We start from the raw sequence: 24,161 nt of genomic DNA, 5'->3' as shown, positions 1-24,161 counted from the left end.
TTTGTAACTCTGTTCATTCAATCACTTGGTTGCCTAAGAAACTATCTCAGAGATGTATGCCTTTGTCCAACACTTCGCTATTGCACAACATTGAACGTTTCTCTTGGAATCATTTTCGGTAAATCCAAGGTCTGACTTTGCCGTAGGTCAGCGATCTTGTGAGGCAAATCTAAATTTTTGATACCAAACGATCTGCTTTTCAATCATCTACAGCTATGCAAAATTTGGCGCGGCTACACCGCGCTGTTCGGAAACCATTTTGGAAAAACTTTCGGGGGTCAAATTGACCCCCACCCGACCGCGTGTTAAACTGGTCGCCGGTTGATCGCCACCCAGCGTTCGGACCCCGCAGGGGCACTTGCTTCGGCCGGTGTAGAAGACTAAGGCCCCTTGGATTCCAGCTCCGGTGGCGGATGGAAAGCGCAAGCTGTTGATCTCAGGCCCTAGCGATCCTGCCCGTGCGTGAGCTTCAGCTCCTTGTCTCGACCGCTGCCCCCTCATCGCCTGCATTCTCGCATCCCGCGCTCCTACCACTCCTCATCCTTGCTGAATTGGGGTCGCCGTGCCCAGTCGCCTGCGTCCCCGGGTTGATCGGATACTGGTGGCGGAGGGGGGGGGGGGGGGGTTAAGGGTGCAGACGGGCAGGATATCCGGGGGCACAAGCGGCCGTAGGGCTCCATTTTGTTCTGGCGGCTTGTCGTCTGCGTGTCCGAGAAATTTATTTAGAGATTTGTTTTGCCACAAGTTTCGATTTCGCTGAAAGCGGGTCAGGTGATCAATCATTGCACGAGAACATCAGACCTGACGTTTATTTTGTGGTGTCACGTGACGTTAAAGGTCTAACTTGAGGTGAAAGATAGAGAACTCCGCGTCGCCCAAGCATTATCCAGCCGAGTTCGGCTTTTTAAGTATGAGAACGATCTAGTTCATGCACTGAAGACGAATGTTGATCCTTAATAAATCCTAAAGCGGTCCGGTGGCTGTTTCCAGGCGACGTACTTTGCCTGCGACGCCTCGGTCGCGAGTGGGGCGTCGTACTGCGAGAGTACCCTTGTGAAATCTGTTGTCTAGTTCATCCAGTCACTGGTTTCTACCGGGAGCTCCCGAAAAAAACAGACGAATTTATTTATCAGCCTTATTCTTCGGAAAAACCAGAAGAATGGAAATCTATAGTTGGGTTGATATTTCGGCAACATGTCTTTATTGAAACAAAAGCAGCAGTGGGCTTTTGACTTCTTAGAAGTGGGCCTCTGACTTCTGCTTTTGTTTCGATAAAGGCATGTTGCCGAAATATCAACCAAACTATATCTCCATTTTCCTAGTTTTTCCGAAGAATAAAGCTAATACTTCTCTCTTATCTATGTGAATAATGTTCCTCGCTAATGCATTACGCATCTTACGTTATTTAAGGAATAGCGATCTGCATAGGAAACGACACAATGCACGCGGCTTTTTTTGGAAGCCATCTCGATGCAAGTGTGTTTCATGACTATGTTTTCGTCCACTGTAACTGCGCTATTGCCTCTCGAGAGTTGTTAAGGTGGGACATGGCAGAAGCACCAATCATCTTCACGATTCACAGGAAAGCGGCACTTTAAGACACAGCAGGTCAAACCAGAGGCACTATCAGGGAAGTCTCGCTGCCATGTGCAGAAGTTTATCGCAAATGGCAGCCCTACAAACAACCCTGACTGGTAGCCAAAAGAACTCAGACTGACATTGTAAAAGCGAGGCGAGATAGGTCTTGTTGCGCAGCCTCCACGAATCCATCCGTCGGCCCGGGCAGGAGCAGGCTGCGGCGAGGCCACTGCGTTGAAGTAAATGAGACAAGAACTCAATCTGTTCCCAAGCAGTGACCATATGTGAAGCCCCCACCAGTCAACTACAAAGCGCTTATGTTTTGGTGTCTGGCTTCCACGCCCGTGCGAACCTAACCCATGTACCAATAACTAATGTTCAATAATTTAGTTTTGAGACCAGGCGTACGCTAATTTATACGGTAGAGTCAACAGCCAAAATTGTCGTTTGGTCGTGCTGAAGTAGACAATGAGATTCAAGAAGTATCACTGAACAGTGAAAAGTACGCCTCTCAGGTCGAGGCGGCATTGCCCCTTCTGGTCTCGGGAAAACAAGGGGCTGCAGCAACCCAAACGGCAAAACAGTATTTGGCGGTCCTTAACCAGCTCTGAGCCTCTGAAAAAGGTCTGTGATGAAGACATGCTACGCCGGGGTTTCAGCAGGATTGGCGACGCATGCAACAAAGATCAGATGCTGGCCCAGAGCGATTTGGACGCAAAGTGATTCCACTGAAAGAGCAAAACAACCGGTCTGAACATCCCTCGATTTGAGTTCCTCAGATGTCTCTGTGGGGAGGGGAGGATCTTGGAAGTCACAGATGTACCTTCAGAGCCTGACAACCATCCTGGACTTACAAAAGCGTATAAGGTCATCCAGCCAGAGACGTGCCAAGCTGTGATTGCGGCAGCAAAGGACCAGTCGGGGGGCACAGTGCCTTGGGCGAGATGGGAAATCACGCAGAGCACGTGCTGAGCTGGCCTAGCCAAGAGCCGCGTGGGCAAACCAGTGGTCAGGTACAAAATAGTATCTGTTGTCTAGTGCAGTTTACATTAATGCATATGTCATACTGCAATGCAAGCAAATGCCTGAAATATGAACGACTTGAATCCGTCCACTTTTCCTGGAACGCCCTGTCTTGTTGCGCGAATGTGGACAGGACTGGCCTATAAGGTGAACCAAGCACGGTCTTTAAAAGAAAACCGGACATGGGTGTTGTCGCTTAAAAATACCCGGACCTGCCTTCAGCCACACTTTGTTACTTGTTCCGTTCCTGTTCTTGCGCCTTAGCCAACGCTTCCGATCCCAATTTTAAATGAGTATAAACGACGCTTTGATGCAAAATATTTATATACAAAAATTGTCAGGTATACAATGTGCTATGTACAGTATGTATCACAGCTATGGCACATGGTAGCAACGTCAACTCGGTAACCATTCCGATGGAGCGATTGCGGTACATCAAGTAAAGCGTGCTGCAGCAGCTAGTCCGATGGGATCTTGACGACCCCACGGCGGACGACCTGCAGAAGATTCGGGGAGAGTCCGCATCGCCAGGAGAAAAGCCCGCGTCAGGAGACCGGTGCCACCACACTGCAGTCCCCGCCCACGGCAGGCGGCGGCGTCCGGCGGTCTCGCAGGGCCAGCGCATCACCACTGAGGTCTGAGATCTGGAGAATGGCAGCGGCGCCGAAGACGAGCGGCGACCGCACAGCGGCCGCAGCGAGCAGCGGAAACAAGGGGCCGCTGGGCCGGCACAGCGCCGAGCGCTCTCAAAACGCGCCCGCGCGACAAAACCTGCACCGAGTGCGGCGAACACAACACCGGCCAGGCCGGTGGTTAGTAAGTCAAGGAAGTGAAAAGCCCAAAACACGGGCACATGATCTCGGTACAAATCCAAGCGAGTGTCGCGAAATAATAATAAAAAACACATTGTACTGGAGGACATGCAAGGGATGGGGAGCGCGTGCGAGCATGACATCGGGCTGCTAGCTGCTGGGTCGTGCACTCTGGGTCAGGGTCATGTCAAAGTAAAGCTCGTTACACGGTAGTCGGCACGGACCAGGTTCCGCACGGCGCCCCACGCAGCCACCGTCAGCGCACCACACTCATAGGGCGGGGGCCAGATGCCGCTCGCTTCACATGGCTCACACGAGGACCAGTCGGTGACAGCACCGGCCAGCCGGGCCCGCGTGTCGAACACGGCAGCGGCCCGACCGCGGCGCGGTCCGCAACGCGTCCCATGATGTGCCGCACGATATCATCACAACGCGACCGGCAGGCCGCGTCTCCGGGGAGCTGCCCTGAACTTCTCACCAGACGGCCGCTATGCCGCGGAGCTGCGGCCCTCGCAAGGGGCTCCGTCAGCCAAGCAGCCAGAGAAGGGTCGCGGTGCGGCGGCCTGGACACCAGGACAGATCGCAGTCAAGAGCTGCCTCCACAGCCGCCAATCGTCCACAGGCTCACAAGCTCGACACAGACTCAGGCCACGCCGCCGTGGTCCGTAGCACTCAGGCGGCCGCCGTCAGGAGGGCCGCCGTCGGAATGTGCCGGCCGCTGGGCCGGCGGGCCAGCCTCAGCCCGGCCGACCTGAGCGCGAGTGTCTCCTCCGAGCTGGCCCGGCCGGCCGGCGGGCCCGGCGCTGCCCGTCTCACCGCGCGCCGTCGGCCGTCGGCCGGCCCGGCCTCTGAGATCGCGGCCCAGCTCCGGCCGGCCGGGCGCCGTCAGATGCGCGAGCTGGCGTCGTCCGACTCGATGTCACACAGCTGGCCGCCGTCCTCGCTCTGACTGCCGGCCGTCAGCGACTCCAGCTCGGCGTACGTACCCAGCTGTAGCGGCATACGGTTGCGCGCCGGGTACCGGTACCTGCGCGGCAGGGGACACGGACGGTCAGGGCCGTAGCGGACTTCTGAGTACATCACGTCACGCTGTGTTGCTTGAAGAGCGGGATCGTCATAGCGGCTGTTGCCAATGTCATTGCTCAGCTCCAAGACGACGCTGACTTTCATCCCGGTGCTCAGCTGAACGTGCCGCCGGCGTTCCCAGTGAGCCCGTCACAGGGTGGCTCACCTGTCCAGCCGGTGCAGCAGACCGTCCGCCTCGCCGTCCGTGTCGGCGCCGCTGTGCGCCGGCAGGTACAGGTTGGGGTGCGCCGCCAGGCCGTAGGCCAGGTCGCCGCCGGCCACCGACGACAGCTCGGACGCCGAGCCGCCCAGCTCGATGCCGTGAGCCGACAGAATGCGGTCGAAGTCGGTCGGCTCGGGCAGCGTGTCCAGGTCCGAGGTGATGTCGTCGCCGTCGCCCTCGCCCACGTAGTCGGACGTCTGGTCCTCGTTCAGCGTCTCCAGCACGTCGTCGTCGTCCGCCATGGCCACGCCTGCGCAGCACAGGCCGTCATGAAGCTGCACGCCAGCCCGGACGGCACAGTGCTGATCTCTCCAACCAGCCAGATCAGTTCCCTGTCGTCCGCCAGCTCGGACGACAGAGAACGGATCTCTCCTACGACCTGCGAGCCCGGGACAGGCTGGAAGGTTTAGCAAATATCAGTCAAAGCACAAATGGCAAATGACGTACCGGCGACGTAAGTTCCGTTAGCCTTAATAATTGACCCGTTTGGTAGGAATTAGACACTGAAAAACCGCAAGAAGTACACAGTTATCACGGCGCGATTCAATCCGATCAAGAGGTGTTGGTCACACAATCCAGCCAAAAAGATGTAATTCGTGGCTAAGCGTATCGCAAATCTCTAATTTAGCTGTGCTCTGCGACACCGCCGCACGTAGCCAAACCCAGTTCCAACTCAGAAATAAAAAGGCCAAACCCAGTTCCAACTCAGAAACAAAAAGGCCAAGCCCAGTTCCAACTCAGAAATACAAAGGCTTACTGGACTTCAGTGAAAGCTTCATTTTCAGCCGTCGCGTACCACGCCCAGATAGCTGGGCATTCAGTGAAAGCCTCATTTTCAGCCGCCGCATACCACACCCAGATAAGTAAACGTCCTTGGCATGTGCTTTACAACACTGAACAACCCGGCAGTGCAGTGCAATGTCATCCTCGCGCTGTCACTCCCCGTAGCTGGAAGAAATGACACGGGACCGGCGACCATTTGTAGCAGGGGAAAACAAACCAGAAACCAGCTGCTTTAACCACAATTGTCAGCCGCCTGGAACCTGGTAATGTTTGGTTGCTGTTACTTAAAAAAGGCTTCATAGCAAAACACAAAGCGAGAAGAAATTAGGCAGTGATAACCCGCCAGGGATATAGCAAGTTAAAGGCCCAGCATTGTGTTCTTTCAGGAGTATTTGCTCCGCTGTTTTCGCCAGTGCTTAACTTCTAGCCCGAACTTCAATACCGGTCCGTTTTTCCAAGGTGATGACGTCATGATCGTGCAACCCCACCAAGCAAGACTGCAGTAAGCAATAAGCATATGTCATTGCCAGCAACACAATGAAATGCCAGAAGCAGCCAACCAGAGAAAAGCCAAAGCCTTTCCCAGCCCCGCTGAGGCCTTACTTTGACATCCACGCTCCAAGGACAGGCGAAGGACAACAGGCGGGGTATCTCAACAATATACAAGGCTTATGGTCTTGGGTTATATCGAGCTCCAATAAAATGCGCAATATCCGCTATCTGCGACACGTACCCTGATCTACCACACGCACATCCAACTGTAGTAGGTAGCATCTGCACGAGGAAGCACGGGAATTCGAGGAGCATGTAACTGTGACGTTTGCAGGGGCCACCTCCGAACATCAGCGCAACTTTCTTCCAGTTATATCAAGCTTATTTTAATGACAAAATCCCGCAATGACATTAGGAACTGTGTGGAGCTGGTTGCCCTTAGGAACATAAACAGTGACCAGTATGCAGAGCTTCTACGTGGCATAGGAACAGGGAGGGCGTTTTGTCGCGACGCTCCAGCAGCCTACACCCTCGTCTCATAGCGCCTTCGGGCACCTGGAACGAAGGACTGGCACATCCAAACCACATACAAACCTTGAATCGGGGGCATATCGAAAGATAGGGGATCTAGAGGTCACAAACCTATAGATCATGTCTACAGTATGCGCTACAAGCAATCGACTGTTCCCCAGATTGTTATTTACGTCAGAAAATTCATGAACTGGTGGTGATTATGCGCGATGGGAGAAACTACGGCACAAAGGGGTGTATGATTCCAAACGCCGAACGTTGGCAGCTACTCAGGCATACCACAGCTACCACAAAACCACTCAAAACAATGATCAGTTAGCGCATGGAGCAAATATAACTACAGAAGGCTTAAAACCGTTTCTCGCACAAGTAATATTAATGAGTCTGGCGACACGCCAAGGAACAGTTTGTGACGCTGATGTGATGCTGATGATGTGATGATCACATCACAACCACATCCCCCTCCCCCCCCCCCCCCCAGACACCAGCGGACAGCAGGAGCCCTCCGTGCTTCGAAAGGCCACACGGCGCGGCTGGCCACCAGGGCCGCCACACTCAGCTGTGCTACTGACGCCATAACAGTCGACCTCACTCACCAGCAGGGGCGCGGACGGCCGTGTTGCTCTCGTTGCTCTCGTTACTATGGTAACTGGACGTGTCCTTGACCTCTGACCCGGTGACCTCGGTGATGTTCGGCAGGGGATTCTGACTGGTGCGGGCCCAGTCCGAACAGTCCCAGTGGTAGTCTGAAAGGAACGGCGGCGTACACTGGCGAACATTGGCGAGTGGGAGAATGCGTGGCTGTGGTGAACAACTAATAATTTCTATAACACATGAAAAACGTGCTTAATTGCGAGAAGCGTACTGTACTCACACCGCAATCACTTGTTATGCCTTAACCCGCGATTACTGAATGAGTACGAACGTCCCACCGGGAGGGCGCGAGCGTCCCACAAGGAGGGCGCGAGCGTCCCACCAAGAGGGCGTGAGTGTCCCACCGGGAGGGCGTGAGCGTAGCACCGAGAGGGCGTCAGCGTCCCACCGGGAGGGCGTGAGCGTCCCACAAGGAGGGCGCGAGCGTCCCACCAAGAGGGCGTGAGTGTCCCACCGGGAGGGCGCGAGCGTAGCACCGAGAGGGCGTCAGCGTCCCACCGGGAGGACGTGAGCGTCCCACCGGGAAGGAGCGAGTATCCTACCGAGGGGGCGTGAGCGTGCCACTGGGAGGGAACGGGCGTCCCACCGGAAAGGCGTGAACGTCCCATTGGGAGGACGTGAGCGTCCCACAAGAGGGCGTGAACGTCCCATCGGGAGGACGTGAGCATCCAACTGTCCACCAGGAGGGCATGAACGTCTCACCGAGAAGGCGTGGGCGTCCCACCGGGAGGGCGTGAGCATCCCACTGTCCACCGGGAGGGCATGAGCGTCCCACCCAGAGGGCGTGAGCGTCCCACCCGGAGTGCGTGAGCGTCCCACCTGGCACCTCCGGCGTCGGCACGGCGGTGGCGCCGCCCTCACGGCGCGGCTTGTCCAGCGGCGGCAGCTGGATCCTGTTCAGTGCCGCCAGCTGCGGGTCCGTCAGGTCTGCACAGACAGCGGGGCACGCGTCACGCCCAACCCAGCTCTGGCATCCGAAAGAAATCTGTGTGGAAACACACCGGGCACACGACGCTGTGCACAGACCAATGCTATTAACACAATGCACTGCCATTGCTTGGCTTTTCCGTGCTGGCAGAAAATGACAGCTCTCGCAACAACAACGTGAGAACTACAACCTAGACGCCAATGCCGAATGCGAAAAAAAACACAAGGAGGACAGGAGATGCGTACCGTTCTGTATCTTGTGCATGTCGTAGTAGGAGGGCTTGATGTTTTTGTCTATGTCCCGGTAGGACTTCTCCAGAGTGTTGGTGGCGCTCATGTCCGAGGCTGTGGCCGCCATAGAGGGCGCCACGCTCGCCGTGGGCTTGTTGAAGTTCTGTGCGCAAGAAACAGGAAGGTCGTCACAGGTCACGCGTCAAACTAGGGGAACATTCACCGCAACAGTAGGACGCTAGACATGCGCGGTGAGTGACCTGCAACTATTGGCAGGCGCTGTGCGGTGGATCGTCCAGGTCTGGGGAACGTCTAACTGACCTGCAAGTACTGGCAGCCACTGTGCAGCGGATCGCCCAGGCCCGGGAAGGTGTAACTGACCTGCAAGTACTGGCAGGCGCTGTGTGGTGGACCGTCCAGGTCGTCGGCTGCCGACCCGTAGCTGCGGATGGTGTCCAGGTTGTTGAGCGTCGAGTATTGCGGCTCGGAGGCCCGGTTGTTGGCTCCGCCGGTGAACGACGCCGGACGGACCGGCAGAGTCGCTGCCACCTGCCGGACACACATGAAAACAGGTGCCCACATGGACATGGGGTCGAGCCTGAACAGCGTATGTAACGAACGCAACCTTCGTACATTTCACCTGATGTACATCTCTGAGCTAGAAAATATCTTGACACCTGACTCTCCTGTGTTCACGTGCCTGAAGTCTCTTGGTCGTTTAACACGGGTACGTGAAAGTAGTCTGCACATGGCATGCCTGGCTGTGAACCGGCGACACGTAAGTGTTCACATCGAGCAACGATGTTCGTCGACACCTAGTGACAGCGCACGTACCGAGCTGTTGGCCTCCAAGTTGGACACCTTGGACATCCGCTTGTACTCGCCGCGCTGGTTTTTTGGCTTGATGTTCTGCAGCAGGATCTCGTTCGAGGCGTCCTGGTTGCCGGCCAGCGGGTGGCGCGGCGTGCGGCTGCGCTTGCGCCGCGACTGGCGCCAGCACACCACCAGCAGCACCACCAGGAACAGCGCCAGCACGAACGCCACGATGCCGACGATGTGCTCGAGCGTGATGGGCAGCCGGGCGGCCGGCGCCGCCGCCGTCAGGCCGCAGTACGTGCCCGTCCAGTTGGCCGCGCACAGGCAGCGGAACGCGCCCGGCACGTTCACGCACGTGGCGCCGTTGCGGCACGGACTCTGCAGACACTCGTTGACGTCGACCGTGCACAGGGGCCCGGTGAAACCGCGACACTTGCACAGCGGTCCGAACGCGCCCTCCTCGCAGGCGCCGCCGTTGCGGCACGGGTTGGGGTTGCAGTGCAGGCCGTACTGGCAGCGCCGGCCCGACAGACGCACCGGACAGTCGCAGCGGTAGTCACCGGCCACGTTGGTACACACGCCGCCGTGGAGGCAGGGTGACGAGGCGCACGGGTCCGTGTCCTGTTCGCACCGCTCGCCGAGGAAGCGGACTGCGCATGCGCAGCTAAAGCCGCCGGCGGCGGCGGCGGTCGCCGAGCAGCGGCCGCCGTTCAGGCAGGGCTGGTGGCCGCAGGCGTCCGGCTCGGCCAGCTCGGCCCGGCAGCGGGCCGACAGACGCACCGTCTGCTGCAGCCGCGCCGAGCGGCTGCTGTCGCGCGCGTGCAGCGGCAGCCGGTGGCCGTCCAGCTGAAGGTTGTCCAGACAGCCGGCGAAGCCGCGTTGCGTCTCGCGCGAGCCGTCCGAGCCGGCCGGCCGCACGACGGCGCCCACGAACAGCAGTCCATTGGCCACGCTCAGCACCTCGTAGAAGCCGGGCGCCGCGCCCTGCAGCCACGGCACGCAATCAGACAAACAGTCCGCCGCTGGTGTGTCGGGTAACGGAAACGCTACGTTACATGTCAGCATACAGCGCCCACAAGTCTGCGAGAAGTGACGGCCCCAACCAATAGTCATCATTGACACCGCAGGATATGTCTTTAAGAAGGCGGGTTTACAACACGCTGTATGCCCGCCTGCATCTTTCAAAGCCCGGGAATAATGAGCTTCTCACCTGTGCACCATAGCGTCCATCCACCAGCACTTCGGCTCTGTTGCCGAATCTCTTGACAACCACGTTGTGCCACCGGTCATCGTTGAACTGCATGTCCGGTACCAGGACGCGCCCCTCGCCGCTGCCGCAGTCGAAACGGTACTGAAGCTGACCGTTCACAATCTGAAATCCGAAAAGGCCCATCACGATATCATAATCATGCACCCAAATAACGCACAGCAGAAATGCAAACACGCAAATGGAAGGAGATCACACCGACATTACGTCAAACAATATTCAATGGAACTTCCGCTGTTTACAGTGAACAACTATCAAATATCTGCAGAGCCAAGACGGGTGTCACGGCCAAAATGACAAAGCTTCAGCCATGTTTGAGTCAGCTTCTCCACGTGGCCACAACGCGGCGGTGACTGCACAACACGATGTGTGTGTATGTGTCATTGGGGCTTCACGACGCACTCAGCTGCTGAGGCTATATGGCGTCGCCTGCCTCTCACCCTGGCAGGAACCGCGGCCACCGCAGGGAATCGAGCCCCGTACCTCTGGTTTTCCTGACGCGCAGCGGTAGTGTAGCGGTTAACGCAGATGCGTTAACCACTACACTACCGGAACCTTCACAACATGCTATACCAGCTACCCCTGACGTGCTGTGCCCTATCTCGTGCAGTGTCTCCAGCTGTCATCAGCACAGACAAGACGCTGACCTCAAGGATGCTGTACTCGACGCCGCCGGCCGAGTAGACGAGCGTGCCGGTCGGCTGCCGCGTCCGCAGGCTCAGCTCCAGGGTGAGGCGCCGCTCGGACGGCTCCAGCAGCCGGTACTCGGCGTACCCGTCGCCATCCAGCGAGAACGGCGCGCGCGGCGTGTAGCACTGGCCCTGGCGGCACTCGGAGGCGAGCAGGCCACAGCGGGGGCCCGTGCGACCCTCCGGACACCGGCAGCTGAAGCCCGCCGCCGAGGCGTCCGGAACGCACGTCTGGTACTCGGCGCACGGCGAGCGGCCGCACTCGTTCACCAGCTCCGAGCACAGCTCGCCTGCCGCCACCAGAGCACAGGTCAGAACACAGCCCACCGGCTGGGTTCCGAGGTCACAGAGAGAGGAATGTCAGGTCATCTGTAAGATCATGGCAGGCAAGAGAGCTAATCGACCCCGAACTAGAGGCGAGTGCTCATTGTCTTAATCGTGTACACGTAACACCGCTGCACATATTCTACAGCATTCGACATTTCCCACAAAAATTCAGCACCACAATGCACTACAACTAGCGGTACGGCGATTGGAAACTAACGTGTGCGAAATACGTCTGCTGAGCTCACAGCCGGCTAAGCAGAGCTGGCCATGCGAGCACACCAGTGCTGCCGCGAGCAAGCCGACTGACCTCCGAAGCCGACGTGGCACTGGCAGCTGAGCTGGCGGCTGTGCTGCGGCGAGACGAAGCTGACCACGTCCGTGGCCACGCTCACCACCAGCTCGTCGTCGAACACGGCCACGTCGCTGCAGTTGCCGTGCAGGCAGGGCGTCGCCTGGCAGCCGTCCTCGTCGACGGCCAGCAGCGGCACGGCCAGCAGGCGGCTGACGGCGGCGCGGCCGGCCAGAAGCCGGCGCCGCACCACGGCCGCCTCCATCCAGGCCGGGCCGCGCCGCACGGCCAGCAGCACGGCCAGGTCCGCCGGCCGGGCGGCCCGGCTGCGCCGCCGGCCGCCCGCCGCCGCCGGCTGCACGCTCAGAATCAGCACGTCCTTAGCGCGCACCTTCAGCTGCTTGCGCAGCGCGCGCCGGAACGGCTTCATGTAGCTCAGCACGAACGCTCGCGGCGTGAGGCTGGCCAGCGTCACGGAGACGGCGTGACGCGCCATCTGGTCCGTGATTTCGCTCACATCCACCGTCACGGCCGTGTGGCTGGTGAACTTGCCGTCCGTCACGGACACGTTCAGCCGGTACAATCCGGCGTCAATGCCGGCCAGCGTCACCAGCGAGCCGTCGTCCGGGTCCAGCTCGAACAGGCGCTCGAGGCCGGCCTGGCCGGCCACCAGGCCGAACTGCAGCCGGTCGTACGGGTCCTGGTCGGAGGCGTGCACGCGACCCACCACGGCGCCCGGGAAGCTGTCCTGGTACGACTGGATCGACACGTGCAGCGGGATCAGCACCGGCGGGTACTGCGGCTCCTCGATTATCTGCAACGCAGCACGTCAACGGTCAGCAGATTGTCACAGCCCTCCGTTGCCTATGAGGCCAGTGGCAAACCACTGCCCAGCTCCTCGATAATGTGCCGTACATGACACGAATAGCCAACCATTTGTCGGAAAATGGCTAAACCCCTTGCATTCCAGCTCATGAACGGTTCAGGATGTTGCACATGGCTGTAGAAATGGTGCGTCTATGGCCAAATGCGTTACGAACATCTGCTACGTAATTCTTCAAGCCCAACAGTGCATAAACAAAGATCCTCCCCAACACTGCATTAGAACATCCTGATGTTGCCTTGACTGACCTTGACGTCGACCCAGGTCTCGGAGAAGCGCACGTCATCACCGTTGTCGTAGACGCGCACCAGCAGCTTGTACGAGTTGCGCAGCCGGTGGTCAAACTTGGCGGCCGTGCGCAGCTGGCCGCCGGCCGTGATCACAAACCAGTTGCCGCCGTTGCCCTCGGCCACCTCGAACGTGAACGGACCGGCGTTCGGATCCTCATCAGCATCCGTCACAGAGAACAGCAGCAGCGGGTGGCCGGGAGGCTTGTCCTCCTGCGGCGAGAAAGGGAGGAGCTCTTCAGACAAGATGTCAGCTGGTGGAATATGGCAGCTCGTGGCTGGTCGGCTTATCTCCAGCGGAGAGTGTAGGAAAGACCAACTGAGAAAACGATGGTGGCTGGTGGCCGGCAGTTAAGCCTGAAGTAACCCAATGACATCCCAAGCCAGCCAGGTGGCTTCAACTGATGACAGGAGCAAGGCGGACGGCTCCGACTATCTGTCAACAACAGAGGACGGATCACAGCCGCGACCGGTCGCGGCACACACGCCGGGCCTATGACCGGCTGCTGGGACCCCAGACGCACAACAGGGAACATCACAGCAGTTTGCGCACAAATGTCTTTCGCTTTGACCCTGAACCACTTGGGGTAATCTACTCTGGTTCGTTCCCCAGCCATGCGCCGGCGGGTGACCCAAGCGTTGCCGACCTGCACGACGGCGCTGTACTCGGTCTCGGAGAAGACTGGCGGGTTGTCGTTGGCGTCGCTGACGTGGACGTTGATCTGGGCGGAGGAGCTGAGCGAGGGATCGCCACCATCCGTCGCCGTCACCTCCAGACTGTAGCTGGACACCTGGCCCAAACAATAAGGCGTAAGCCGGCAGTGAGGTGTTACCATGAGCACATTCAGGGCGCGTTCTAAGCTAGCAAAACCACCGCGCGACGTGGTTTATCTTTGCAGACGCAGTCATCGACTTGGCCATTGCAGTTTTTGCATCACATACCATCTGATTCAGTGCCAAAGCAAATTGCCGATGTGCAACAGCACATTTGCGATTACGGTAAACACACGTCTCGTGATTCTGACAAACACAATTAATGCCCCCGCCGAATTCAGACACATTAAAATTCAAATTGGCCTCACTGCCTTGGCTCCAAACCACCAGCCTACGCACCATTTCCCTGTCGAGCTGCGTGGCGACATAGAGGTAGCCCGAGTCGGTGTCCATGGCAAACTGGCTGTGCTGGTCACCGCCGGTCACCGAGTAACGCACCCGAGCGTTGGCGCCCGAGTCCAGGTCAGCCGCGTGCACCTGGCGACGCGGCGTGCCGGTCAGGTCACAGCCGGCGCATCTCGTGCTGCGCTGTGTCGGCCACAGCACAGTGCTCTCCCAGCGCGGCTCCCCCACCCGTCCCAACAGGGCAGGTCGGGCAGATATCAGTATGGGCTCTCGGCTGGTAAGCGCAGGCTCACAATATGGCTCATGACGTGACTTCGGGCTCGGTTGTCTGGAGGCGCTGCTACTCTATTTTCTCCGGCAAGCGGCCAGGGCGCACGAATACGGTAACCCGGCACGATACTGCACCGGCAGACCACGTCAACACCTCCGGACAGGTCTACACTGTGGTGGTCACATGCAAATGTCTAACCAGCAGAACTGAAAAAGATCCAGCAACACACGTTCAACAGAACACACAAATAAACATAAGCGTCTCCCATATGCTTAGTACACCTCACAGCCAGCTGCTCCAGGCAGCAAACATTTCTGTGACGTCACAAGATTTTCAGCGGCACCAGCAGTGCACATACCTGCAGGAGGCGCTCTCCTGTGGCCACGTCCTCGCGGATAACGGCGCTGTACACCTCCTGCCCGAACACCGGCGCGTTGTCGTTGCAGTCGAGCACGGTGACGTTGACGGTGGCGTGGTTGCTGAGCGGCGGAATGCCGCCGTCCCGGGCCTCCACCGTCACCATGTACTCTCCGGCTCGCTCAAAGTCCAGCTCGGACATCACCGACACAATACCTGTCGGAACACACACAGGGGTCACCATGTACTCTCCGGCTCGCTCAAAGTCCAGCTCGGACATCACCGACACAATACCTGTCGGAACACACACAGGGGTCACCATGTACTCTCCGGCTCGCTCAAAGTCCAGCTCGGACATCACCGACACAATACCTGTCGGAACACACACAGGGGTCACCATGTACTCTCCGGCTCGCTCAAAGTCCAGCTCGGACATCACCGACACAATACCTGTCGGAACACACACAGGGGTCACCATGTACTCTCCGGCTCGCTCAAAGTCCAGCTCGGACATCACCGACACAATACCTGTCGCGGAACACACACAGGGGTCACTAGGTACTCCCGGGTACGCTCAAAGTCCAGCTGGGACCTCACCGACACAATACCTGTCGGAACACACACAGGGGTCACCATGTACTCTCCGGCTCGCTCAAAGTCCAGCTCGGACATCACCGACACAATACCTGTCGGAACACATACAGGGGTCACGATGTACTCTCCGGCTCGCTCAAAGTCCAGCTCGGACATCACCGACACAATACCTGTCGGAACACACACAGGGGTCACCATGTATTCCCCAGCTTGCTCAGAGTCCAGCTGGGACATCACCGACACAATACCTGTCGGAACACACACAGGGGTCACCATGTACTCTCCGGCTCGCTCAAAGTCCAGCTGGGACATCAGTGACACAATACCTGTCGGAACGCACACACAGATGTCGTCACGTACTCCTATACCCGCTTGAACTACAACACAGGCACCTAGAATGCTGACAAGCACGCACCTGTTTTCGGGTTGATCTGGAACATGTTGTGTTCGTTGCCGCCAATGATGCTGTAGCTGATCTCGGCATTGACACCAGAGTCCCTCGAGGTGGCCAGAAGTTTGAGAACCTCTGTCCCAATAGTGGTGTTTTCCAATGCCGTCGCGTGGTACAACGTTTTGGTGAACTCGGGCGCGTTGTCGTTCACGTCTGTGAACAGTCCAAACAAGTGTCGGCCTTGACGAAAAGCCTAAAAATAGTAACATACATACATCATCTGATATCGAACAATAGCTAAAACAAAGATGCGAAAATAGTCGTACCTCACAACACTGTAAGACATTTCCTGCACCCGCGGCGAATGTAACCCAGCTCACAACACAGGCAGACGCACCCTGTACCAGCAGTATGGCTGTGGCGGTGCTGCGGTGCAGCGAATGTAACCCTGATCACAGCACAGGCAGACGTACCCTGCACCAACAGTATGACTGTGGCGGTGCTGGACAGCTGGGGTGTGCCGCCATCCGTGGCTCGCACGCTGATGTTGAACATGGCCTGCTGTTCCCGGTCCAGCGGCCGTCCCAGAGTCAGCACGCCCGTCCTCGGGTCCAGCAGCAGCCGGGCATCGTCGTCGTCCTCCTCCACCAGACTGTACTCCAGCTCGGCCGACAGGCCTGGGAACGGCACAGTCTCTACAGTCAGACTGTGGCCAGGATCGGTGCACACGCCTGAGAACGGCACACTGAGTACCTACAGTCAGTCTGTGGCCAAGATCGGTACACACGCCTGAGAACAGCACCCGGGGTAGTCTGCCTGATTAAAGTCAAGCAGAGTGCATGGGGACAGGCTAGTATCAAACCAAGTACGGCCGGCCTGAACCGAAACACACAAGAACAACATGAGACTACAGTCCAGCCATACCATGATGGTGTGGTCTGTGTATGTACTGACCCCAGGTCATCGTCAAGGACGTCCAGCCGTCCCAGGATGGTGTGGTCTACGTTTGTACTGACCCAGGTCATCATCACGGACGTCCAGCCGTCCCAGGATGGTGCCGACGGCCGTGTCCTCGGGCACCGTCAGCGACAGCACGGGCAGGACGAAGCTGGGCGCGCAGTCGTTGACGTCTTCCAGTGTGACCGTCAGCACGCTGGTGCACTCCCACTCGGCGCGGCCGCGGTCCTGCACGTGCGCCGTCAGGCGGTAGACGGGCCGGGCCTCTCGGTCCAGCGAGCCCGACACGCGCACGTGACCTGGCCATGGCACAAGGCGTCAGGTCAGGTCAGGTCAGGTCAGGGCGGCCTGGTGCGACATCAGAACGCACGCCAAGCAGACCAGACGACGGTCATAACGTAGGGCCACACAATAATACCTCATGTGAACATGAACTGATGGCCAGCATGGCAGTATCAATGGTGAAGAGACAAACCAAGCGTGAGAGGGCATCGACGACAAGACGCACTTAGAAGACGCTTCAACGCACATAGCGACTGCCTCAGCGATAGCTTCGCCATTCCTTCAACCAGTCCGGGTACAAATGACGTCATCGGAAACAGCTCGGCCGTCAGCTGACCTAGGGCCGGGTCGATGGCGAAGTCGTCGGCGCCGCCGCCGGTCAGGTAGTACCGGAGCCGACCGTTCCTGCTGTCGTCCAGGTCATGAGCCCGGACGGTCAGCACGTGGTGGGGAGGGGCCGCCTCGCTCAGCGTGACCGCGTACCCCTCCTCCTCACACACGGGTGGGTTGTCTGGAACACCGCACGGCGTGGTCACGTGCCGCCACGTTGTATCACATGAGGACGGGACATGACCAGACTAGGATAACGGCATTTATAACGGTGCCACACAGCCAGCACACTGTTCTGCAGCTTGATCCCTATTTCGTTAAAAACACAACGGAGCAAGCATCAACCACCAGCTTCGCACGTTGAGTTACACAATTAGACATGAAGCTCAAAGAGCCTCCATGCCAAAAACCCAACACAATCTCAATCGGTGATATTTACCCAGCCTATGCCCGGGGATAAGTGTCTTTAGAGGCGTTGTCAGCACATCTGAGTGCTGACGGAGGAGACTGACCGTTGGCGTCGAGCACATCCAGGTGTAGCCGGGTGGTGGCCACCAGAGAGCCGTCGGTGGCTGTCACCGTCAGGTCGTAGCTGGGCACGGTCTCACGGTCCAACGCGTTTAACACGAACAGCTCGCCGCTGTTGGCGCCGCTCGTCACAATCTGGGGACCATGTGCACGTTCGTCAGTGGGGGAGAGTCACATCTCTGGTGACGCCGCTCGTCACAATCTAGGGGCTTTGTGCAATACCAGCGGAGAGCTTCATATCACCCAGGCGTAGCCCGTCACAATTAGAACACAAGGACCACACGTTGCCGGGATCTTACTACCACGCGAGCAGTTGTTGAACACTGTTAGTCACAGCTTAAAGAGGGTGCGCACACGCCAGTGAGGTGTCCATAACGCGGCAAACACACCGCAGCGGGTCTCTAGCGTCACTAACACGCCAGAGGGAGTCTGCAACGCCACTAACACGCCAGAGAGGGTCTGTAATACCACTAACACGCCGGAGGGGGGTATGCACCACCACTAACACGCCAGAGGGGTCTGTAATGCCACTAACACGCCAGAGGGGGGTCTGTAACGCCACCAGCACGCCACTGGGCGCCTGTACCACCACTGACACCGCTGAGCGGGCGTGCTCTGACCTCGAAGCGGGCGTGGGGGTCTCCGTCGGTGATGTAGAAGTGGACGGGCGCCGAGAGCAGGTCGGCGTCATCGGTCGTCAGGCTCATGATGGAGGTGCGCGGCAGGGCGTCCTCATTAACGACGGCCGCGTACCGCTGCTGAGCGAACACGGGCGGCGAGTCGTTGTCGTCGGCCACCGAGATCACCAGACTGGCCGTGGCCGAGCGACGAGGTGAGCCTGGCGGGGCACACCGGGTCAGGTCACTCAGGTCACAGGTCTCAAACCAACCTCACAAGTCCCCCTCTAGTGAATCGTATAGTTGACGATCACCACCAGCCTCCGCAACGCACTCCCCGTTCCATGCATGCTCTGTGGCGTTCCGACTGCATTGTGCGGTATCCCTAGTTACCTCCGTCGGCGGCCACCACCGTCAGCCGGTAGGTGTCTGTCGTCTCGCGGTCCAGCGGCCGCAGCGTGGTCACCCAGCCAGACCGTTCGTCCACCGCCAGCAGTGCGTGCAGGTGGCTAGAGTCGGCGTGCAGCTGGTAGCGCACCTGGCCGTTAGCACCCACGTCCGGGTCGACCGCCGACACTGGGGACGGGCGCAGCCAGGTCACACACGAGCACACAACACTGATGCAATGGAGAGGGGGGCACACAGCTAGCCCCACACAGAACTGATAAACCTGGTAAAAGACGGTACCCTCTCTAACAATACCCCCGTACATCTCTGACGTACCCTGCAGAGTTATGGTACCGGCCGGCAGACCCTCTCCAACGGTACCGCGGTACACGTCTGATGTACCTTGCAAAGCCCTGGTACCGGCCGGCAGACTACCTCTAACGGTACCGCGGTACACCTCTGACGTACCCTGCAGAGCTCTGGTACCGGCCGGCAGACCCTCTCTGACGGTACCCCGGTACACGTCTGCGTCAAACACGGGGTCGTTGTCGTTGTCGTCCATCACAGACAACATCAGGTGGGAGTAGGCGACCAGCGGTGGCAGAGACTCGGTCTGAGCTGCGATCGTGATGTTGTACCTGACGCAACGGAACAGAACATCAGGCACGGCAATGCAGCGCGGTTTACACACACAATAAGGGAGTGCTGATGGTGTAATGATTAATGCGCCTGTGTTAACCACTGCGCGTCTGGGAAACCAGAGGTGGAAGGTTTCCTTCCCCGCAGTGACCTCCTTTCAGGACAGGATGAGAGGCGGGCGACACCATTTACTCCGGGCAGGTGAAAGCGCCGTAAGGCTACAATGGCGACGAAGTTTGTGACACACTTTAACTGTGAATGGATATTGTCCCAGTTATGTACAGCCTCGCATAAAACGAAGTCGAGTGAAACTGCGGGCAATAGAGCAATGTACTGTTTTAATGCGCCGGTGATATCGCACAGAACAAGGAACCGAAATGTGATAACATATATTATCAAGTCAGTGAGAACATGCGCAAGAGCCGAGGCCACACAAAGCTGCAACAACGCCATTCCCTGGACCCGAAGTCTGCAGCTGCTTGACCAACCTATCCACGGCCTCCCGGTCGAGACTCTTGGCCAGGACCAGCTGTCCGTCCGCATCCACTTCGAACATGTCCGCTGACGGCATCTCGTGGATCGAGGCCACCGAGTACGTCACCGTACCGCCGCCGCGGACCCGGACTGACGTGATGCGGGTACCTGCGGAATAACCGGACATACGTCACTGGGACAGGCACACTGTTACAAGGCCCCCATTCAAAGGTCAAACTTGCTACTTTAGCCACAGCTGAAGAGGGTGATAAATATTCAAGCAAGGCAGGCTTGCCTAGAAGAAAACATGTATTCAAACACGTCTAATATGCCTGCTGTATTCAGGCAGGCTTGCATTACTCACCCATCGGGTTACTCCGAGTGAGAAGCACGCCCTGTGGTCCCGACAGTAACAGGTGAAACACAGGCATCGTATTGCTGTCTGCATGGGGTCTCGGTTACTCACCAACTGGGTCACTCTCGGTGAGAAACACGCCCTGTGGCCCCGACAGCAGCGGGTCAAACACGGGCATGCCCTCGCTGTCTGGCAACACGACCACGTCCACTGGGACGTCGGCCACCAGCCGCTCACTGCCGCCATCTGTCGCTCGCACGAACAACTGGTACACCGGACTCTCTGCCAACAGAGGCGCCACCGGTCACCAGCTACGCCGCGCAACGAGGACCGGTTAGCGAGAAATGCTTTTTGTCTGATCGAAGACAGCGCAGGCGTGCTTAAACATGCAACATTCCAACCCACTCAGCTAAGTATGGACAACGTCCGCGACAGTTCTTGAGTAAAACACGAAAAGACAGTTCCCAACCAAAGCTCTAGCTGCGGCTTCAACCAGCAGGTGAACCGGCTCACCCAGCTGAGTTGGTCGCTGCATCAGAATGATCTCTCCCGTCTCCGAATCGATATCCAAGGCCTTCCTGATGTCCGACACCTCCGTCTCGAAGATGCTGTACGTGAGCCTGGCGTTATCTCCTTCGTCCGAGTCGTACGCCGTCACCTGGCGGACCGCCGACCAATGAAAATACAAGAAACAAGTCACACCCGACCACCACGGTCGCAAAATACATGGTCATAGTGAGCTTCTTGGCCATGGCGGTGGCGAGCGACATGGTACCCGTGAGGTCATTGGCCGATCGCTAGCCACACGAGCCACAGGTGACGGAACGGTCCAACACCTCAGTGTCAGCACGGTCCACCGCCGCCGACACACGTCCAGCCGGGGACAAGCTCAGACTCACCTTATACTGGGCGTCGACACACGTCCAGCCGGGGGACAGGCTCATGCTCACCTTGTACCGGTAGCTGACATTCAGCCGGCGGCAGGCTCATACTCACCTTGCAGACGACGTCTCCGGCCGTGAGGTTGGCCGCCACGACGGCCCGGTACTGAGCCAGCTGGAAGCGGGGCGCGTTGTCGTTGACGTCCGACAGCCGGACCTTGACTGTGGTGTGATCAGACCGGTGACCACCGTCCGTGGCCCACACGGGCAGCTCCAGCACCGGCACCGTCTCACGGTCCAGTCGCTGACGGGTGCTGATCACGCCTGTACGCAACACAGCACCAGTTCACACGGGCAGCTCCAGCACCGGCTCCGTCTCACGGTCCAGTGGCTGACGGGTGCTGATCACACCTGTACACAACACAGCACCAGTTTACACGGGCAGCTCCAGCACCGGCTCCGTCTCACGGTCCAGCCGCTGACGGGTGCTGATCACTCCTGTACACAACACAGCACCAGTTCACACGGGCAGCTCCAGCACCGGCTCCATCTCACGGTCAAGCCACTGAGGGGTGCTGATCACGCCTGTACATAACACAGCACCAGTCCAGACGGGAAGCTTCAGCACCGGGCTGTCTCGCAACCTATGGAAGTAGCCAATTACTCCTTATTCCGGTCGTGCTCTCCGTTAACCCCATTCCGAGCAGCGGGTGGGTTCCGCCATGCCCCAGAGCTTTCGAAAATATCCGGAACGATTGCAATGCAAATAAAGGTGTTCGATTCCTCTTGAGAACTACATTCCCTAAAAATGACCAGACGTGATATCGGAAATCTGTGACAGGACCTTCTAACGGAAGGATGACAGCCACTCACCGGTTGAAGCGTTGATGCTGAATACTTCTCTCCATCGATCGGAGGGAATGCTGTACACCACCTGACCCAGGGGACCCCTGTCTGGGTCATACGCCTTGACCTGGGTCACCGGAGTGCCGCTGGCCACGTCTTCACTCAGGTCCACCTCGTAGGCGACCTTTTCGAATGCGGGCGCATGCTGGAAGGGAAGAGCATTCCAGTGCGTGGCGGGTCTATGTTGAGACAACACGCCAGCGCGTTCAATCGATGACAACTTGATGCAAGACCCTTCAAGCCCGGCCTTCCAAGGCACACACTAAACTGACGGCCCGCGACATTATCTCGGCCAGCCAGCAGCACCGCTGTCATCATATTGCACGTGTGATACACTGTTGTTGCAGGGGCGCTTCTGAGCGGCAGTCACCTTGTTAGCGGGCATCAGTCGGACCGTCAGGGGCACGTAGGTGTGGTGAATACCGTCGGCGGCGGTTATGTTCAGCTGGTACTGGGGCGACTCATCGAACGCCCGGATATTGGCCACCGTGATGACGCCTGCGGGAGGCACAGAGTGACGCGTCACATTCCCCTCACACGGCACCGGTACGGAGGAGGGTCACGGTCCGCACGATGATGGCAGGACACAGAGTGACGCGTCACGTTCCCCTCACACGGCACCGGTACGGAGGAGGGTCACGGTCTGCACGCTGATGACAGCCATCAGCCAGCTGTGGTCCGCATTACGGCGAGCGGGCATTCATCTCGGGCGTTATACGGAGGAGCCGTCACAGCCGCGGCGCCGAGACAAACGTGACGCGTCAGTCACCGTCGACACCGCGGCGGCACCGACCCACATCCTCCGAGGCCCGACCTGCGAGCCACCCTCAGCAGGCAGGGCAGTGTTGAGAGAGCCGTGAGCAGCGCACTCTCGAGTCATTGCCAAACCCAGCCCGCTGCTCCCCGCCCCACCACGGTGGTACAGACTGGGTCCAGCACGCTTCATAACTCGCCCAATATCCCTTTGCCACACGGTTCCTTCAAGTCGTAAGAAAGCATCGTCCAAGTTTATGGATCCTCGCCCATGTATTTTAACCTGTCTTACCGAAAGTGTTGTACCGTTTTCAGAACGTGTTAGCACACAGTTCTGAGCTTCGACCGACAGTGTCCAGCGGTCGTATTGCTGTATCGGCATCGGCATGCCTCAAGAGATTGAGTCCAGCACGGATCACCGCCGCTCACCGTAACTGGTTTTGTACAGAATAATATCATGTGGCTGTGATAAGACGGCCGACGTGCAATCAGGCAAATACACCAACGGAGGTGCAGGGTGCGCCAGGGTGCACCAGGGAGGTACGGGTGCAGCGTTTACTCGCATCTGACTCCGTGGATACTGCGTCGATGATGATGATGATTTGGGCTTTGGGGCGCACCGACTACGCTGGTCATATGGCGCGTGGATAATGCGTCAATCAACTTCCAGCAGTTACGTGGATGAGTGAACCCATCCACGGAGCCACCCAATGCGCCATCGCACTGGACTGAGAACACCGCTGCAGCCATTACTCCACCGGACGGCATCGTGTCGAGTTCGATGGAGGTGCTCTCGGGGAATTCAGCGCAATTAATCAAACGACGAACCGCTCTACCATTCTGTCATTGACGCGGCTGCGTTTGAAGCTCTGAAACCGAGCTGCCCCTCCCGCTCTGAACACCACAGGGGTTTGTGTCTACCTCACTAGGCCGCACGGAAAGCGACACTCAGTGACATGCGAAGAGAGCTAGAGTCTCTGGACTTGCACGCGACAGAGCACCAGCCAAGGAGGAAATCTCAGGCGGTGCAGGTACCGCTGACTCGTAACAAGATAATTAAATTAATCGCCGCCGTCACCGCCAGCTAATATGAGCGAATGACACACCTAATACTAATACAAGGTACTGCGCCACAAGCCGGCATTGGGCGTTCACATTGTGGGATGAGACCGGTCACGGCCCGACACTGTGCAGACCGCGCCTTGGATCCTCGCCTACCGTCTTTGAATGCTGCGCCCAGCTTCTCCGCGACCGACACTGTTCCATTCCCTCCTGAGTGACATCGCTTCATTGGATTTGCTCTAAACCCCGTGAGTTTGCTAGGGCCAGACTTGGAGACGGAGTACCTGTCGCCTATCTGCGTACCTGCCGGTAATGTGAACCTGCCGCCTTCTCGGACAGCCACCGGTGCTGTGAACCTAACGCCTTCCTGAACACTGGTCG

General features: G+C 58.1%; 1 protein-coding gene across 1 annotated transcript in view; it reads right to left on the bottom strand.

Annotated features, from left to right (window-relative positions):
* Positions 1-4,129: 4,129 nt before the first annotated feature.
* The window catches only part of LOC119090028 (fat-like cadherin-related tumor suppressor homolog), a 32,952-nt gene continuing 12,920 nt past the window's right edge, over positions 4,130-24,161 (bottom strand). Inside the window, exons 11-39 of the mRNA XM_037212825.1 lie at positions 22,336-22,463; positions 21,933-22,110; positions 21,175-21,383; positions 20,692-20,836; positions 20,290-20,460; positions 19,838-19,991; positions 19,179-19,348; positions 18,717-18,899; positions 18,327-18,544; positions 17,691-17,841; positions 17,186-17,359; positions 16,626-16,865; positions 16,083-16,286; positions 15,634-15,822; positions 14,626-14,840; positions 13,991-14,128; positions 13,525-13,668; positions 12,839-13,090; positions 12,017-12,521; positions 11,150-11,381; positions 10,346-10,466; positions 9,999-10,119; positions 9,154-9,785; positions 8,641-8,868; positions 8,335-8,482; positions 7,981-8,088; positions 7,104-7,253; positions 4,645-4,951; positions 4,130-4,440 (exon numbers count right to left, since the gene is read on the bottom strand). Of these exons, the coding sequence (XP_037068720.1) occupies positions 4,299-4,440; positions 4,645-4,951; positions 7,104-7,253; positions 7,981-8,088; positions 8,335-8,482; positions 8,641-8,868; positions 9,154-9,785; positions 9,999-10,119; positions 10,346-10,466; positions 11,150-11,381; positions 12,017-12,521; positions 12,839-13,090; positions 13,525-13,668; positions 13,991-14,128; positions 14,626-14,840; positions 15,634-15,822; positions 16,083-16,286; positions 16,626-16,865; positions 17,186-17,359; positions 17,691-17,841; positions 18,327-18,544; positions 18,717-18,899; positions 19,179-19,348; positions 19,838-19,991; positions 20,290-20,460; positions 20,692-20,836; positions 21,175-21,383; positions 21,933-22,110; positions 22,336-22,463 (5,957 nt within the window). The 3' untranslated portion in view covers positions 4,130-4,298. The remainder of the gene's footprint in view (positions 4,441-4,644; positions 4,952-7,103; positions 7,254-7,980; positions 8,089-8,334; positions 8,483-8,640; positions 8,869-9,153; positions 9,786-9,998; positions 10,120-10,345; positions 10,467-11,149; positions 11,382-12,016; positions 12,522-12,838; positions 13,091-13,524; positions 13,669-13,990; positions 14,129-14,625; positions 14,841-15,633; positions 15,823-16,082; positions 16,287-16,625; positions 16,866-17,185; positions 17,360-17,690; positions 17,842-18,326; positions 18,545-18,716; positions 18,900-19,178; positions 19,349-19,837; positions 19,992-20,289; positions 20,461-20,691; positions 20,837-21,174; positions 21,384-21,932; positions 22,111-22,335; positions 22,464-24,161) is intronic.

This window comes from Pollicipes pollicipes, unplaced genomic scaffold (genome assembly GCF_011947565.3).
Source record: "Pollicipes pollicipes isolate AB1234 unplaced genomic scaffold, Ppol_2.1 Scaffold_3087;HRSCAF=3621_pilon_pilon_pilon, whole genome shotgun sequence".
NCBI classification, from domain to species: Eukaryota; Metazoa; Arthropoda; class Thecostraca; order Pollicipedomorpha; family Pollicipedidae; genus Pollicipes; species Pollicipes pollicipes.
This window is presented reverse-complemented; position numbering and strand designations above follow the sequence as displayed.